We start from the raw sequence: 17,452 nt of genomic DNA on the forward strand, positions 1-17,452 counted from the left end.
GAAGGTATAGGGGAGATGTCAGGGGTGGGTTCTTTACCCAGAGAGTGGTGGGGGCATGGAATGCGCTGCCCGAGGGAGTGGTAGAGTCAGATTCATTGGCGACCTTTAAGCGGCATTTGGATAGGTACATGGACGGGTGCTTAATCTAGGATAGAAGTTCGGCACAACATCGTGGGCCGAAGGGCCTGTTCTGTGCTGTATTGTTCTATGTTCTATGTTCTATGTTCTAAGTCGTCATTGGACAGGCATATGGACGTACATGGAATAGTGTAGGTGGGATGGGCTTCAGATTAGTATGACAGGTTGGCGCAACATTGAGGGCCCAAGGGCCTGTACTGCGCGGTAATGTTCTATGTTCTATGTTAACCATGAGGGGTCCAGGCTGACGGATCTGGATGGGAGAAAATGCTGGCACTTGTGAAATGAGAGGAGGCACAAAGTCCAAAGTGATTAGTGAAGATCCGTCCATCAGAAAGCAAGTGCAGTCGTGGAAGGGCTGAGTGGTTAGCACAGCTGCCTCACAGTGCCAAGGGCTAGCTTTTGATTCCAGGCCTGGGTGACTGTCTATGTGGAGCTTGCATGTTCTCCCAGTATCTGCATGGGCTTCCTCCCACAGTCCAAAGAATGTGCGGGTTAGGATGGATTGGCCATGTGAAATTGCCCATAGTGTCCGGGGATGTGCAGGTTAGTTGGGTTAGTCATGGGAAATGTGGGGTTGAAGGGCTAGGATGTGGGACTCTCTCTGGAGGGTCAGTGTGGACTTGATGGGCCAAATGGCTTGCCCCCACACTGTAGGTGGTGGGCTGAATAGCCTCCTCTTGCCTTGCAATGATTCTGTGCAGTAAGAACAAAAGGGAGCGGGTCTAATTAGGCTCCACTTAAGCTGCCCTTTGGGTACAAACATGATGAATGGCCTCTTTTTGCCATCATTCCATGAGGGTACTTACTATATCAGTGTAGGCCTCAGTCATTTGGATCCACTGTCCCCCTGGCAACCGGGCCTGATTTTCAAACACTTCCTCAACAAAGGTCATGTGACCAGCATCCACATCGTACAGCAACCTGTAAATCAGAATGCCCCGAAATATGTTAAAGTGTTCTATTCCCTTACCCTCATCGACCCAGTAACCACAGCCAAGGGCCAGTGGGTATTAATGGGGGCAATAGGGCTATCAGGATAACAGAGACCAAACTGAAGACTGCAACAACCATACTCTTTAGAAATTCAGATCATGGGACTCCAGCAACAAAGACATTGCACTACCCCTGGGTGATGTGGGAATTCGTGCTTGTATGAGTCAATAATATAATTAGTGACAGCTCCTTCTGCATGGACTCAGGCTCCGTCCCTTGGTCAGAGGTTAGCAGAGACTCTCTGGATCACTCTTGGGATGATAGCAATGCAACTGATCAATTCTGACCAAGTGACCTCTTCTTGGGGTGGGCTGAAGTGGGTGGGAGGGGAGAGTGATCCCACGGAACAGGACAGCAAGGATGCCCCTCTCGATAATGCCTTCAAGAGCTTCATAACCCATGAAACAACTCTTGAGGTGCCTTCACTGTGGCAAGTGCAGGAGTCGACAAATGCACAGCAAGATCCCAAGAAAGCAGGACAGGGTCATAACACGACAGCTGGCATTTCTGCTTTTCCATGGTGGGGTCAATACTGGTTGGGATACTGGGAATAACCCTACCCCATCCTCCAAGACAATGCTCACTCAAGACGGGTAGACAGGAGCCATGGTTTAACAACTCATTCGCAATGACAGTGCCTTTGGAGTGCCTCAGGACCACATCAGCTCGTGTGCAGGATCTGCTGTGGGACTTGATCCCATAACCTTTTGACTAGAATGTCACCCATTAACGCTCAAGGGAGCACTTTGCACGTGAACAGTGAGCCCTCGATGGGCCGAAGGGCCCTTTCCCTGTGTTTAGGCCTCAGGTAACTCAGCAGGGCCTGCTCTGTCCGTCCATGGTACACCGTCAGAGCTTCCGTTTAATTGGAAAGTGGCAACAAAAAACGCTCAAATTGCCGAAGCTGCACATTCTCAATCCCAGCACCCCTCCCTTGTACCCAGACCTGAAACACACACTCACGTTTTCTCAGGAGAGATGAACCAGTCTCCTGCCCAAGCCCAGCCTGCCGACGGCCGGAAGGAATCCTTGGGGAGCTTGATCTTCCCGGTGACGTCGGAGTATTTGGGATAGGTGAGGCCCGTTGTGCCCCAATTCCCGACCAGGGCCAACTTGGTCTGGTTTTCGTACTGCACAAGGAAGACAGCTCCATTAGCCTCATTCACCCCCATCCGGGATTACACAGCCCCCAAGTTACCCAAACCCCAGAGGGCATCAACTCTTACCAAGCACAGGCTTCACAAAAAATGGAAACCTGATCAGACTCAAGAAGCCTGACACCATCCATAACAAAGTTGGCTGCTTCTATGGGGCAATTATGGACAGACCAGAAATGTTGGTCAGCCAACGACACCCCTGTCCCACAAGTGATTCTAAAAAATACTCCCCTGCTCTGGTACAGGAGCTAGGCAAGAGGAGCAAAGTGCAAACATTTACAATAATTTAGGTTTCACTATCCCAAATCAGGCTGGGACAACACTGCATCGTGTTGCTCTAGACTGATGTAGAGGGGCCTAGTGTTGGACTGGGGTAGACAAGGTCAGAAGTCACATGACACCAGGTGATAGTCTAACAGGTTTACTTTAAATCACAAGCTTTCAGAGCACTGCCCCTTCGTCAGGGTGATTTCAAATAAGCCTGCTGGACTATAACCTGGTGTCGTGTGACTTCTGACTTTGTTCTAGATTGCAAGATGTACTATCGTGGTACACTCCAGAACAAACTGTCCCCTGGCCAGCCGAGGGCACACTATCAGCACCCCATGTTATCCTAGAACACATCCATTAAAATCTAATATTCTACAGCAAAGCATGGACTACCCCAAAGTTATTCTAGAACATACTGTTGAACGTTTCTACTTGTTTGAGAATACAAATACAGCTAGCCCGGGTCACTGTACACTTACAGGTGCACTCAGTCTCTTGTACCGTTGTTCCAGAATGCAATGCTGGACGTTCTAGAGCACACGTGCTGTCTCAGCATACTCTCAAATTCAAGATATTCATACCCAATCTCCTCTAGAACACGCTATTTGCAAATCCAAATGATCCAGGAAATAAAAATGGCATGCCAAGTCATTTGCAAACACTGCATTTACTGTCCGGGTTATTCGAGAATATCTTTGCCAGGTTTGCTAGAGCTCCTAGGGAGGGTTTAAACGAGATTGGCGGGGAGGTGGGAACCTAAACTATGGATCAGATGATGGAGTAGGTAGTGAACAGCCAGACACAGTTTGCACAGAGTCTGTAAGGAGGGATACACACTTGATAGGGCAAATGTACAGTCAGTGGGATGGGTTGAACTGTGTCTATTTTAATGCAAGAAACAGCACAGAAGCGCTTCACAGGAGGCTCCCAAGCACTGAGGATGTCACCTAGACAGGGGACGAAACGTTTGCAAGACAAATTCCCAGCTCGGCAAACAGAACCACAACAACGAGCACCCGAGCTACAAATCTTCTCCCAAACTTTGAACAACTACGGGCGAGAGATGCTAAGACAAGCCAGGAAGTGGGAATCCTGTGCCAACCGCCTAAGCGCCACATACGAACAACTCCGGTTCCTGCATGAATGCCGAAAGAATCGAATCCTTCCACCATGTGTCAGATACAGACCACCAGTCAACAATCCACAAGCCAGGGACACAGCCAGACAGAACGGATTCAGGATGATCCAGGTAATGATTACAGACGCTCACAGCAGACTACACAAATACAGACAAGAAATTGTGCGCCAAAAATCGTTAATTTCAAAAACCACCAATCAAGAATGGACCCGGACCAAAGAACAGGCCGTCACCATAGGACAGAACAGGACCACACACCGCAAAAAAACGGCACTAAAAGAAAAAATGGCCAAACTAACACACAACAGAGAGGACACCACAACACACTCCTGGGTTAGAAACCTCTCCCACAGACAGCTCACAGACACGGAAAGAACAATACTGGCCAAGGGACTCAACTACTACCACAGGGACGCCAAGACAGCAGACTTCCTAGCAGCACTAGAATGTACACTCAGGAACAATGGACTGACAGAAGAGACACAACAAACTGTGAGACAAAGTATCGTACCGCTGATAACAAGAAAAAAACAAACACATAACCTCAACACCAAGGAGAGGGAAGCAATAAAATCACTAAGAAACGATAAGAACATAACCATACTACCAGCAGACAAAGGCAGAATGACGGTCATCCCGGACAAAGCAGAGTACATGCAAAAAGCACAACTACTTGCAGATACCAACACCTACCAAAAGAGGGAGTTTGACCCCACCCCACAGCTCACCAATAGGATAAACACACTGAGGAATCTACAAAAAAACGGACAGATAACCAGGTCTGATCTACAAAGAATGAAACCTGTAAGCAACAACACCCCCAGATTCTATGGACTACCCAAAGTGCACAAACCAGACATCCCACTCAGACCCATAGTATCACTACCAGGGACACCATCACACAAACTGGCCAAAGAACTACAGCAGAAACTGAAACACCTGATCAGCAGATCCAGACAATCTATACAATCGACACAGGAATTCTTGGACATCATCAGAAATATACACATAGACAAGGAAGAAACTATGGTCTCATTCGATGTAACGACACTGTTCACCTCCATCAACAAAACCCTAGCCAGAGAAACAATAGCCAACCTGCTGGACAGACATAACAGACAACAGGACGTTGAACCTATCAACAAAGACGGCATACTCAAACTACTGGACTTGTGCCTCACAACACACTTTACATTCAACAACCAAATATACGAACAAATCAATGGCACACCCATGGGCTCACCCATCTCTGGACTCATAGCAGAAGTGGTAATGCAAAGGTTAGAACAAACAGTCTTACCACAAATTCAACCCAAACTCTGGGTCAGATACGTGGATGACACCTTTGTAATAATTAAAAACACAGAAATAGAGAACACACACCAGATCATCAACGCCACACTCACAGGAATCCGATTCACTAGAGAGGAAGAAAAGGACAACCAACTCCCATTCCTAGGCGTGATGGTACAGAGAACACCGAACGGAGAATTCACCACAAAGGTTTACAGGAAAGCCACACACACAGACCAAGTGCTAAACTATGAAAGCAACTACCCCAACACACACAAACGAAGTTGCATCAGGGCTCTATTCAAAAGAGCCACAACACACTGCAGTACACCAGAACTACAAAAAGAGGAAGAGGAACACCTATACAAAGTATTCGCCAAAAATGGATACCCGCAATTTCATCAACAGATGCCTAAGGGAGAGACAACGGAACGAGGACATGCCACAACCCAAAGGACTAGCCACACTACCATACATTAGGAGCATTTCTGAACTGACAGCCAGACTACTGCGACCACTAGGACTCATAACAGCACACAAACCAACAGCCACGCTCAGACAACAACTCACCAGAACAAAGGACCTGATACCCAACATGATCAAAACTAATGTAGTGTACAAAATCCCATGCAAGGACTGCAGAAAACACTACATCGGACAAACAGGAAGACAGTTAACGATCCGTATACACGAACACCAACTAGCCACGAAACGACACGACCAGCTATCCTGAGTAGCCACACACTCAGATGACAAGCAACATGAATTCGACTGGGACAACACTACCATTATAGGGCAAGCCAAACAGAGAACAGCCAGGGAATTCCTAGAGGCATGGCACTCATCCACAGACTCTATCAACAAACACATCGACCTGGACCCAATATACCGGCCACTGCAGCGGACAGCTGGAACTGACAACCGGAAGCGGCAGAGACAAACCACTATAAATGCCAGAAGAAACAGCACAGAAACGCTTCACAGGAGGCTCCCAAGCACTGAGGATGTCACCTAGACAGGGGACGAAACGTCTGCAACACAAATTCCCAGCTCGGCGAACAGAACCACAACAACAGAAGTGTTAGGATTAAGGGTGATGAACTCAGAGCAAGGATCAGTACTTGGAGCTACAATGTTGTGGCCGTTACGGAGACTTGGATATCACAGGGGCAGGAATGGTTGTTGGATGTTCCACGGGTTCAAAAGGAATAGGTGTTGGGGTAAAAGAGGTGGGGGAGTGGCATTGCTAATCAGAGATAGTATCACAGCTGCAGAAAGGAAGGTCATCGAGGAGGGTTTGTCCACAGTCAGTCTGGGTGGAAGTCAGAAACAGGAAAGGAGCAGTCACTCGATTGGGAGTTTCTTACAGACCCCCCGCCCCCCCCCCATCCGCCCCCCCCTTCCTCAGTAGTAACAGAGACACTGAGGAACAGATTGGGAGGCAGATTTTGGAAAGATGCAGAAGTAATAGGGTTGTTGTCATGGATGACTTCAACTTCCCTAATATTGATTGTCACCTCCTTCGTTCAAATAGTTTGGATGGAGCAGTTTTCGTCAGGTGTGTCCAGGAAGGGTTCCTGATGCTATATGTCAATAAGCTGACTAGAGTGGAGGCCATATTGGATTTGGTGATTGGCAATGAACCAGGACAGGTGTCAGATCTTTTGGTGGGAGAGCATTTCAGTGATAGTGATCATAACTCCCTGGCCTTTACTATAGTCATGGAGGGGGATAGGAGCAGACAGTATGGGAAAGTATTTAATTGGGGGAGGGGGAATTACAATGTTTTCAGGCAGGAACTGGGGTCAGCTAAATTAGGCGCAGATGTTCTCCAGGAAATGCATAAGAGGTTGTTTAGGAAGCACTTGCTGATCGTGCTGGACAGGTTTGTCCCACTGAGGCAAGGAAGGGATGGTAGGGTGAAGGAACCTTGGGTGACAAGGGATGTGGAACATCTAGTAAAGAGGAAGAGGAAGCTTACCTAAGGTTAAAGAGGCAAGGATCAGACAGGGCTCTAGAGGGTTACAAGGGAACCAGAAAGGAACTGAAGAATGGACTTAGGAGAGCTAGAAGGGGGCATGAAAAATCTTTAGTGAGTAGGATTAAAGAAAATCCTAAGGCATTCTACACTTATGTGAGGAACAAGAGAATGGCCAGAGTGAGGGTAGGCCCAAGCAGGGATAGTGGAGACAACTTGTGCCTGGAGTCAGAGGAAGTAAGGGAGGGCCTTAATGAGTGCTTAACTTCAATATTCACTACTAAGAGAGATCTTAATATTTCTGAGGACAGAGTGAAACAGACCGATATGTTCAAACAGGTTGCTGTTTAGGAGAAGGACGTGCTGAAAATTTTGAAAAACATAAGGATATACCTGAGGTTACTACAGGAAGTGAGGGAAGAGATTGCTGCACCTTTGACGATGATCTTTGCGTCCTCACTGTCCACTGGAATAGCACCAGATGATTGGAGGGTGGCAAATGTTATTCCTTTGTTCATGAAAGGGAATAGGGATAATCCTGGGAATTACAGACTGGTCAGTCTTACGTCAGTGGTGGGCAAATTGTTGGAGAGGATTCTGAGAGACAGAATTTATGATTATTTGGAAAGCCATAGTTTGTTTAGAGATAGTCAGCATGGCTTTATGAAGTAAAAACAATGACTGCAGATGCTGGAAACCAGATTCTGGATTAGTGGTGCTGGAAAAACTCAGCAGTTCAGGCAGCATCCAAGGAGCAGCTTTATGAGGGGCAGGTAATGTCTCACGAACCTTATTGAGTTCTTTGAGGATGTGATAAAACACATTGATGAAGGTAGAGCAGTGGATGTGGTGTAAATGGATTTTAGCAAGGTGTTTGATAAGGTTCCCCATGGTAGGCTCATTCAGAAAGTAAGGAGGTCTGGGATACAGGGAAATTTGACTGTCTGGCTACAGAACTGGCTGACCCATAGAAGACAGAGGGTGGTAGTAGATGGAAAGTATTCAACCTGGAGCTCAGTGACCAGTGGTGTTCCACAAGGATCGGTTCTGGGACCTCTGCTCTTTGTGAATTGTATAAGTGATTTGGACGAGGAAGTGGAAGGGTGGGTTAGTAAGTTTGCCAATGACACGAAGGCTGGTGGAGTTGTGGATAGTGTGGAAGGCTGTTGTAGGTTGCAACAGGACATTGACAGGATGCAGAGCTGGGCTGGGAATTGGCAGATGGAGTTCAACTTGGAAAGTGTGAAGTTGTTCACGGTGGATAGTCGAATTTGAATGTAGAATACAGGGTTAAAGGCAGTGTAGAGGAATAGAGGGATCTTGGGGTCCACTTTCATACATCCCTCAAAGTTGCCACCCAGGTTTACAGGGTTGTTAAGAAGGTGAATGGTGTGTTGGTTTTCATTAGCAGATCTGCAGGGCTATGCTGCAGCTCTATGGAGACCTGGTTAACCCACACTTGGAATATTGTATTCAGTTATTGTCACCTCATGAGAGGAAGGATGTGGAAGTTTTAGGGAGTGTGTATAGGAGATTTACCACGTTGCTGCCTGGATTGGAGGGCATGTCTTATGAAGAAAGGTTGAGGGAGCTTGGGCTTTTTTCATTGGAGCAAAGAAAGGTGAGAGGCAACTTGATAGAGATAGACAAGATGTTGAGAGACATAGATAGAGTGGATAGCTAGAGACGTTTTCCCAGGACAGAAATGGCTATCACGAGGGGGGCATACTTTTAAGAGTGATTGGAGGAAGGTACAGGGGAGATGTTAGAGGTAGGTTCTTTACACAGAGAGTGGGGGGTGTGGGGAATTCACTGCCAGCGGTGGTAGTAGAGTCAGAGACATTAGGGACATTTAAGCAACTCTTGGAAAGGCACATGGAAGATAGGACAATGAAGTTTATGTCGGTTAGTCTGATCTTAGAGTAGGATAAAAGGCCAGCACAACATCAACACAACTGTGTTATACTGTTCTGTTCTATCTGAGAGTCATTGAGTCACCGATGTATACAGAATGAAAACAGACCCTTCGGTCCAACTCGTTCATGCTGACCAGATATCCTAAATTAATCTAGTCCCATTTGCCAGCACCCGGCCCATATCCCTCTCAACCCTTCCAATTCATATACCCATCCAGATGCCTTTTAAATGCTGTAATTGTACTAGCCTCCACCACTTCCTCTGGCAGCTCATTCCATACACGCATAATTCTCTACATGAAAAGGTTGCCTCTTAGGTCCCTTTTAAATCTTTCCCCTCTCACCCTAAACCTATGCCCCCTAGCATTGGACTCCCTCACCCAGGGGAAAAGTCCTTGTCTAATCATTCTATCCATGCCCCTCATAATTTTATAAACCTCTATAAGGTCACTTCTCAGTCTCTAATGCTCAACAGCAAACAGCCCCAGTCTGTTCAGCTCAAATCCTCCAACCCTGGCAACATGCTTGTAAATCTTTTCTGAACCTTTGCAAGTTTCCCAACATCCTTCCAATAGAAGAAAAAACACAATTTTATGCAATATTCCCTGAGTGGCCAAACCAATGTCCTGTACAGCCGCAACATGACCTCCCAACTCCTGTACTCAATACTCTGACCAATAAAGGAAAGCATACCAAACGCCTTCTTCACTATCCTGTCTAGCTTCGACTCCAATTTCAAGCAACTATGAACCAGCACTCTGTTCACTAACATTCCCCAGGACTTTACCATTAAGTGTATAAGTCCTGCTCTGATTTGCCTTTCCAAAAAACAGTATCTCGCATTTATCTGAATTAAACTCCATCTGCCACTTCTCAGCCCATTGGCCCATCAGATCAATATCCTGTTGTAATCTGAGGTAACCCTCTTCGCTGTCTACTACACCTCCAATTTTGGTGTCATCTGCAAACTTGCTAACTTTATCTCTTATGCTCGCATCCAAATCATTTATATAAATGATGAAAAGTAGTGGATCCAGCACCGATCCTTGTGGCATTCCATTGGTCACAGGCCTCCAGTCTGAAAAACAACCCTCCACCACCACCCTCTGACTCCTATCTTTGAGCCAGTTCTGCATCCAAAAGGTTAGTTCTCCCTGTATTCCATGATATCTAAAGTTGCCCATCAGTCTACCATGGGGACCCTTGTCGAACAGCTTACTGAAGTCCATACAGATCAAGTCAATCAATTCTTAACTCATACCACATTAGAACAAATCATTCACAATCAAGGCTTTCAAGAACATCACACTTACTAGTCTGGATGATTCTCCATCCTAATGAGTACCGTGGGCCACGTTAGAATACAATATGTATTAGCCCAGGTAATGTTAGAATATGACATTCCCTGTTAGGTATCACAAACCGGGGAAACTGAGGAAGACACCAGTTACTAACATAGATCACTCACAGAAACCAGTGGGACTTACCGTTTCTGCAAACACGGACAACTTGCCCTCAGTGAACTGGTTAAATTCCTTGTTATCCGCTGCCAATCCAAACCAGATCCGCACTCGGACCTGGCCAGGGATCTTATCGAACTTAGAGCTGTTACGCGGGTGCTGTGGAGAAAGGACAGGGTGGAGAAGCTCAAAACACAAACACACCAAAAGACAGACCAATAGGAAACCGCTGGCCAAGGCACTGCTTAACCCGTCTCACTCCAGTCAATACTGTACACTCCCCAATCCCTGTCTCATTCTACTCAATACTGTACCCTCCCCAATCCCTGTCTCATTCCAGTCAATACTGTACACTCCCCAATCCCTGTCTCATTCTACTCAATACTGTACCCTCCCCAATCCCTGTCTCATTCCAGTCAATACTGTACACTCCCCAATCCCTGTCTCATTCCAGTAGATACCATTCCCAATCTCTGTCTAATTCCAGCTGATATGGCACAGCCCTCAGTTCCCAAACTCTGATACACTGATGAATCTGTCCAAGGAGCGAGCTGGTTAAAGGCACATGGTACCACACAATCTTCAAAGTAAGTCTACATTTATGGAATCAGAGAGTTACTATTGCCCAGAAGGAAACCATTCAACCCATTGGATCAAAGTATAGCATTTCGTCAGTCCCATATTCCCATTGTTCCAATATATCAAAACCCATGGTCCTCAAATCCAAATACAGTCGTAGAGTCATACAGCACAGAAACAGACCCTTCGATCCAACCCATCCATGCCAACTGTAATCCCAAACTGAACTAGCCCTACTGCCTGTGTTTGGCTCATATCTCTTCAAATCCTTCTTATTCTGAGTATTCAGGCTGGACCATTTAGGACAGAGATGGAGAGACATTTCTTCACCCAAAGAGCAGTGAGCCTGTGGAATTCATGACCACAGGAAGGAGTTGATGCCAAAACATTGAATGTATTCAAGAGGAAGCTAAATTTTGCACTTGGGGGGAATGGGATCAAAGGTTATGGGGAGAAAGCAGGATGAGGCTATTGAGTTGGACAATCAGCCATGATCGTGAGGAATGGTGAATTGAATTTATTGTCACATGTACCGAGGCAGAGTGAAAAGCTTTGTCTTGCGAGCAATACGGGCAGATCACAGAGTTAAGTAGCATAGATAGTAAATAATAGGTAAACAGTGACAAAAACAAAAAGAGGTTCAGGCAGATATTAAGAGTTTGTGAGTCCATTCTGTATTCCAACAGCAGTAGGGTAGAAACCGGCCGGTGCATGTGTTCAGGCTTCTGTACCTTCTCCCCGATGGTAGAGGTTGTAGAAAAACATTGCCGGGGGGGATGGATGGCTGAGAATGCTGATGGCCTTTCCTTGACAGCGGTCTGGTAGATGGATTCTATAGATGGGAGGTTGGCCTTTGTGATTGTCTGGGCTGAGTTCACCACTCTCTGTAACCGTCTCCAATCTTGAATGGTACAGTTACCATACCAGGTAGTGATACATCCAAACAGAATGCTCTCAATGGCACAACTATAATGGTTGGCAAGGGTATTCGTCGTCATGCCAAATTTCCTCAGCTGCCTGAGGAAGAAGAGACATTGTTGGGCCTTTGTAACCAGTGCATCCACATGAAGAGTCCAAGAAAGCTTGTTGTGGATGACCAATCCCAGGAGCTTGACACTCTCCACCTATTCCACCTCTGTGCTGTTAATGTGTAGAGGCGCATGGGTAACATTCCACTGAAAGTCAATAATGAGTTCCTTGGTTTTGCCGACATAGAGAGCTAGGTTGTTCTCAGTGCACCATTTTTCCAGGTCTTCCATCTTCCAGGTGCAGTCTGTTTTGTCGCTATCTGAGATTCGACTGACTACGGTGGTATCATCAGCAAACTTATTCGAGCAGGCTCGAAGGGCTGAATGGCCTCCTCTTGCTCCTATCTTAGACAATAGACAATAGATAATCGACAATAGGTGCAGGAGTAGGTCATTCAGCCCTTCTAGCCTGCACCGCCATTCAATATGATCATGGCTGATCATTCCTAATCAGTATCCTCTTCCTGCCTTATCTCCATAACCCTTGATTCCACTATCTTTGAGAGCTCTATCCAACTCTTTCTTAAACGAATCCAGAGACTGGGCCTCCACTGCCCTCTGGGGCAGAGCATTCCACACAGCCACCACTCTCTGGGTGAAGAAGTTTCTCCTCATCTCTGTCCTAAATGGTCTACCCCGTATTTTTAAGCTGTGTCCTCTGGTTCGGCACTCACCCATCAGCGGAAACATGTTTCCTGCTGCCAGAGTGTCCAATCCTTTCGTAATCTTTTATGTTTCAATCAGATCCCCTCTCAGTCTTCTAAGCGCAAGACTGTTTTTAAAACGTTGTAACTACCTGCATCCACCACTTCCTCAGGAAGTTCCGTGACACTCCAGCATTAGATTATCCCAATCCAATTAGGCCTTCTCTTCTCTGATCCACGTTAGCTTCATCATCCAGAGGCTGCCCTCCACCCTCACCCCACCCCCACAGGGCCTGGTGACCTTGACAACAGACATCCCATTAAAACCTCTTCTACCTCAATAGCTGCAGGGAGACACCACTCCATCCCAGTTTCGGGAGTGGATCGGATGATCAAAACCATCGGTTTACTTCCCTTCATGGAATGTTTGCACTGCTCTTGTAGGTTCTCCCTCACTTCCCTCGTTCTGAGGGGCTAGTAGGCAAGTTCAGAGGGAAGCCACATTTCTGTGGTTCTGCAGTCACAGGTAGGCCAGACCAGGTAAGAAATGCAGATTTCCCATGCGCATGGAGGAAGAGAACATCAACCAGTTGTTAGTGCATCTTATGGAAGTCAATGGTAGTCTCATGGTCAGCTTGAAGGCCAAGGGCAGCAGATACATGGGTAACACCACCACCTGCAAGTTCCCCTCCAAGCCACTCACCATCCTGACTTGGAAATATATCACCGTTCCTTCAGTATCGTTGGGTCAAAATCCTGGAATTCCCACGCTTCCAGCAATGTGTGTTTGATTTGACCTGATTTGTTATTGTCACATGTACCTGGGTACAGTGAAAAGTTTTGTTTTGTGTGCAGTATAGGCAGATCATACCAGACAGAGTACATTAGAGTAGTAGAACAGAGCGAGGAATACAATGCAGGGAAGGTGCACAGAGAGCGAGATCAACATTAAGTTTAAAATTTTAGAGTCATAGAGTCATAGAGATGTACAGCATGGAAACAGACCCCTCGGTCCAACCTGTCCATGCCGACCAGATATTCCAACCCAATCTAGTCCCACCTGCCAGCACCCCTCCAAACCCTTCCTATTCATAAACCCATCCAAATGCCTCTTAAATGTTGTAATTGTACCAGCCTCCACTACTTCCTCTGGCAGCTCATTCCATACACGTACCACCCTCTGTGTGAAAATGTTGCCCCTTAGGTCTCTTTTATATCTTTCCCCTCTCGCCCTAAACCTATGCCCTCTAGTTCTGGACTCCCCGACCTCAGGGAAAAGACTTTGCCTATTTACCCTATCCATGCCCCTCATAATTTTGTAAACCTCTATAAGGTCACCCCTCAGCCTCCGACGCTCCAAGGAAAATAGCCCCAGCCTGTTCAGCCTCTCCCTATAGCTCAAATCCTCCAACCCTGGCAACATCCTTGTAAATCTTTTCTGAATCCTTTCAAGTTTCACAACATCTTTCCTGTAGGAAGGAGACCAGAATTGCATGCAATATTCCAACAGTGGCCTAACCAATGTCCTGTACAGCCACAACATGACCTCCCAACTCCTGTACTCAATACTCTGACCAATAAAGGAAAGCATACCAAACGCCTTCTTCACTATCCTATCTACCTGCGACTCCACTTTCAAGGAGCTATGAACCTGCACTCCAAGGTCTCTTTCACATCCATTCAGAAGTCTTATAACAGCGGGGAAGAGGCTGTTCTTAAATCTGCTGTCACACATGGTTAAGCTTTTGTATCTTCTGCCTGATGGAAGAGGTTGAAGGGCTTTTGCCCGAAATGTCGATTCTCCTGCTCCTCGGATGCTACCTGACCTGCTGTGCTTTTCCAGCACCGCTGTCTCGACTCTGATCTCCAGCATCTGCAGGCCTCACTTTCACCCAGGTCTTTGAGGATGCTGACTGCCTTCCCGAGGCAGTGAGAAGTCTACAGCCTGTGGTCTGCAGCAGTTCAACAAAGCAGCTCACTCCACCTTCTCCAGGGCAACAAGGGACAGGCAATAAATGGCCAGCCAATGATGCAAACAGCCGATAAATTAAGCTACCGTTAGAATTCCAGGCTTTATTTTAATTGAATGTAAAGTCTAAGATCTACTGTAGTGGGACTTGAACCCATGTTTCCAGAGAATTAGCCTGGCTTTCTGATCGTCAACAAGAGGAATAGGGCAACCATAGGGCGGCATGGTGGCTCAGTGGTGAGCACTGCTGTCTCACAGTGCCAGGGACCCGGGTTCAATTCCCACTTCAGGCACCTGCCTCTTTGGAGTTTGCACATTGTCCCTGTGTCTGCATGGGCTTCCTCCAGGTGCTCCAGTTTCCTTCCACAATCCAAAGATGTGGAGGTTAGGTGAATTGGTCATGGGAATCTGCCCATAGTGTGCATCATATTCAAGGGTAAATATGGGGTAAGGGAATGGGTCTGGTTGGGTTACTCTTCGGAGGGTCAGTGTGGACGTGTTGGGCCAAATGGCCTGTTTCCATACTGTAGGGAATCTAATCAGACCTGTAAACAGTACTCACACTCAGTACATACACCACTCTTAGTTCATAGCCCTAAAAGACAGCTCACCCAAAGCCTGCTCAAGGACAATACAGGAATGGATTCAATATGCTGAGACTTGTCACCGAAGCAAACCAAAAGTGTTGGAGAAACTCAGCAGGTCTGGCCGCATCTGTGGAGTGAGAGAGAGAAGGCAGAGTTAACATTTCGAGTTCAGTGGAGTTCCGAAGAACGGCCACTGGACTCAAAACGTTAATCCCGTTTTTCTCCCCAAAGATGCTGTCAGACCTACTGAGTTTCTCCAGCATTTTCTGCTTTTGCTTCAGATTTCCAGCTTCCGCAGTTCCTGGCGTTCTGCCGCAGAAGAAATGTTTTGCCTGAGAAACCTCTCCTGACCATTTCAGAAAGAATATCAGAGACACGGCAGCTAATGTAGACACCTCAAGTACCCACAAACTGCAACTCAGCAATGTCCCTCAGCGAGCTTGGTTGTGGGAATAGATGTCACCAGGGAGAAACCATTAGCTCATCCTCAAAATAATGGCATGAGACCTTTATATCCACACACAAACTCACAGAATTCCCACAGTGTGGGAGCAGACCATTCAGCCCATTGAGTCCATACTGAACCTCTGTAGAGCACTCCATCCCCCCCTACCCTACATTTCCCATGTCTAATCCACGTAATGTATACATCCCCTGAACACTATGGATAATTTAGCATGGCCCAATCCACCCAAGCCTGCACATCTTTGGATTGTGGGAGGAAACCACAGCAGCCAGAGGAAACCCACACAGACACAGGGAGTACGTGCAAACTCCACACAGACAGTCGCCCAAGGCTGGAATCGAACCCGGGTCCCTGGTGCTGTGAGGCAGTAGTGCTAACCACTGAGTTACTGCGCCTCCCATAAGGTCTTTCTGCTGAAAATGGCACCTCTGACAGTGCAGCACTCTGTCTATATCACACAGACTGGGCCCAGCCTTCTGAAATAGCATGTCACCCACATGGTCTACAGCTGAAACGCAGTAGCCAGCGCCCAGATGTGAATTCATCCCAGGAATCTCAGCTCTGGTGGGCTGCCCCATGAATACGGCTCTCACCTCCCCACCCCCTCACCGCTCCCTCCATCCCACAGTCCCGTCAGCCCCTCACCTTCAAGAAGATTGTCTGAAGCTGTCCACAGTTTTTCCCGGAACAGTAAGGGGCTCGGCGAGAATAGAGAACCTCGTGCGCCGGGATACGGTAATAGGCGGATCGCCGGTCTCCTTGCAATGCCCAGATCACAATGTCTGGTAAACTGTTCTGTGGCTGTCAATAAAAACACACCGCACTGCTGTCAGCAATCGGTTCTGTGAACAAGACAACAAAGCGACGGTTAAGGAAGTGCCTTTTCACAAACGTCCTACTGAAGGTCTGTTCCTGAGGTCACAGAGGGAACTTCAAAAGGAATTTTGAGGACGTGAACCCTCAAACGTCCCAATTCTCCATCATGTGAGTGGGGGTTTTTTCTAAGTTATTCATTCACAGAATGAGGGCTTCACTGGCAAGACCAACCTCTATTACCAATCCCTAATTACCCAGAGGGCAATTAAGAGTCAACCACATTTCTGTGGGTCTGGAGTCACATGTAGGACAGGCCAGGTAAGGATGGCAGCTTCCTTCTCTAAAGGACATTAGTGATCCAGACAGGTTTTTCCATGAGTGACAATAGTTTTACAGTCATCATTAGACCCTGAATTCCAGATTTTTATTAAATTCAAATTCCACTGCCTGGCATGGCAGGATTTGAATCTGGGTCCCCACTATATAATGCACTAATCTATGGGATAGTAAGAATTGGGCACCCCAAGGAATGCAACTGACTGAATGCTCAACATGGACCCGATGGGCTGAATGGTCTTCTTCCAAGAAATTGTGTAAATGGAGAGCTGGTTTGACAGACAGGTGGATTTTACATTCAGGATAGGGAGATATTTCACTGAGATAGTGAGGTAGGGCCCACATGGACCCCATGTTACAGGAACAATGAGCTGGACTTGGTAATACCATCAACCAGACACCCAGAGTTGACAAGGTGTTACTTTGTATCTAACACGGTGTTATTTCTGTCCTGGGAGTATTTGTTGGGGACAGTGTAGAGGGAGCTTTACTCTGTATCTAACCCCGTGCTGTCCTTGCCCTGGGAGTGTTTGATGGGGATAGTGTAGAGGGAGCTTTACTGTGTATCTAACTTTGTGTTATCCCTATCCTGGGAGTGTTTGATGGGGACAGTGTAGAGGCAGCTTTATCCTATATCTAACCCCATGTTGTCCCTGTCCCGGAAGTGAGTGATGGGGAGAG

The 17,452-nt window shown here is 47.0% G+C and overlaps 1 protein-coding gene across 6 annotated transcripts in view; it reads right to left on the reverse strand.

The window, feature by feature from the left end:
- Positions 1 to 17,452, reverse strand: part of dysf (dysferlin, limb girdle muscular dystrophy 2B (autosomal recessive)) — a 377,035-nt gene that overhangs the window by 182,868 nt on the left and 176,715 nt on the right. For all 6 annotated transcript variants that reach the window (XM_072577935.1, XM_072577982.1, XM_072577963.1 and 3 more), the window contains 4 exons: positions 16,265 to 16,420; positions 10,374 to 10,505; positions 2,098 to 2,264; positions 948 to 1,062 (listed from right to left, as the gene is read on the reverse strand). In XM_072577935.1, the coding sequence (XP_072434036.1) occupies positions 948 to 1,062; positions 2,098 to 2,264; positions 10,374 to 10,505; positions 16,265 to 16,420 (570 nt within the window). The remainder of the gene's footprint in view (positions 1 to 947; positions 1,063 to 2,097; positions 2,265 to 10,373; positions 10,506 to 16,264; positions 16,421 to 17,452) is intronic.

The sequence above is a fragment of the Chiloscyllium punctatum genome, chromosome 1 (assembly GCF_047496795.1).
Source record: "Chiloscyllium punctatum isolate Juve2018m chromosome 1, sChiPun1.3, whole genome shotgun sequence".
Classification (NCBI taxonomy): Eukaryota; Metazoa; Chordata; class Chondrichthyes; order Orectolobiformes; family Hemiscylliidae; genus Chiloscyllium; species Chiloscyllium punctatum.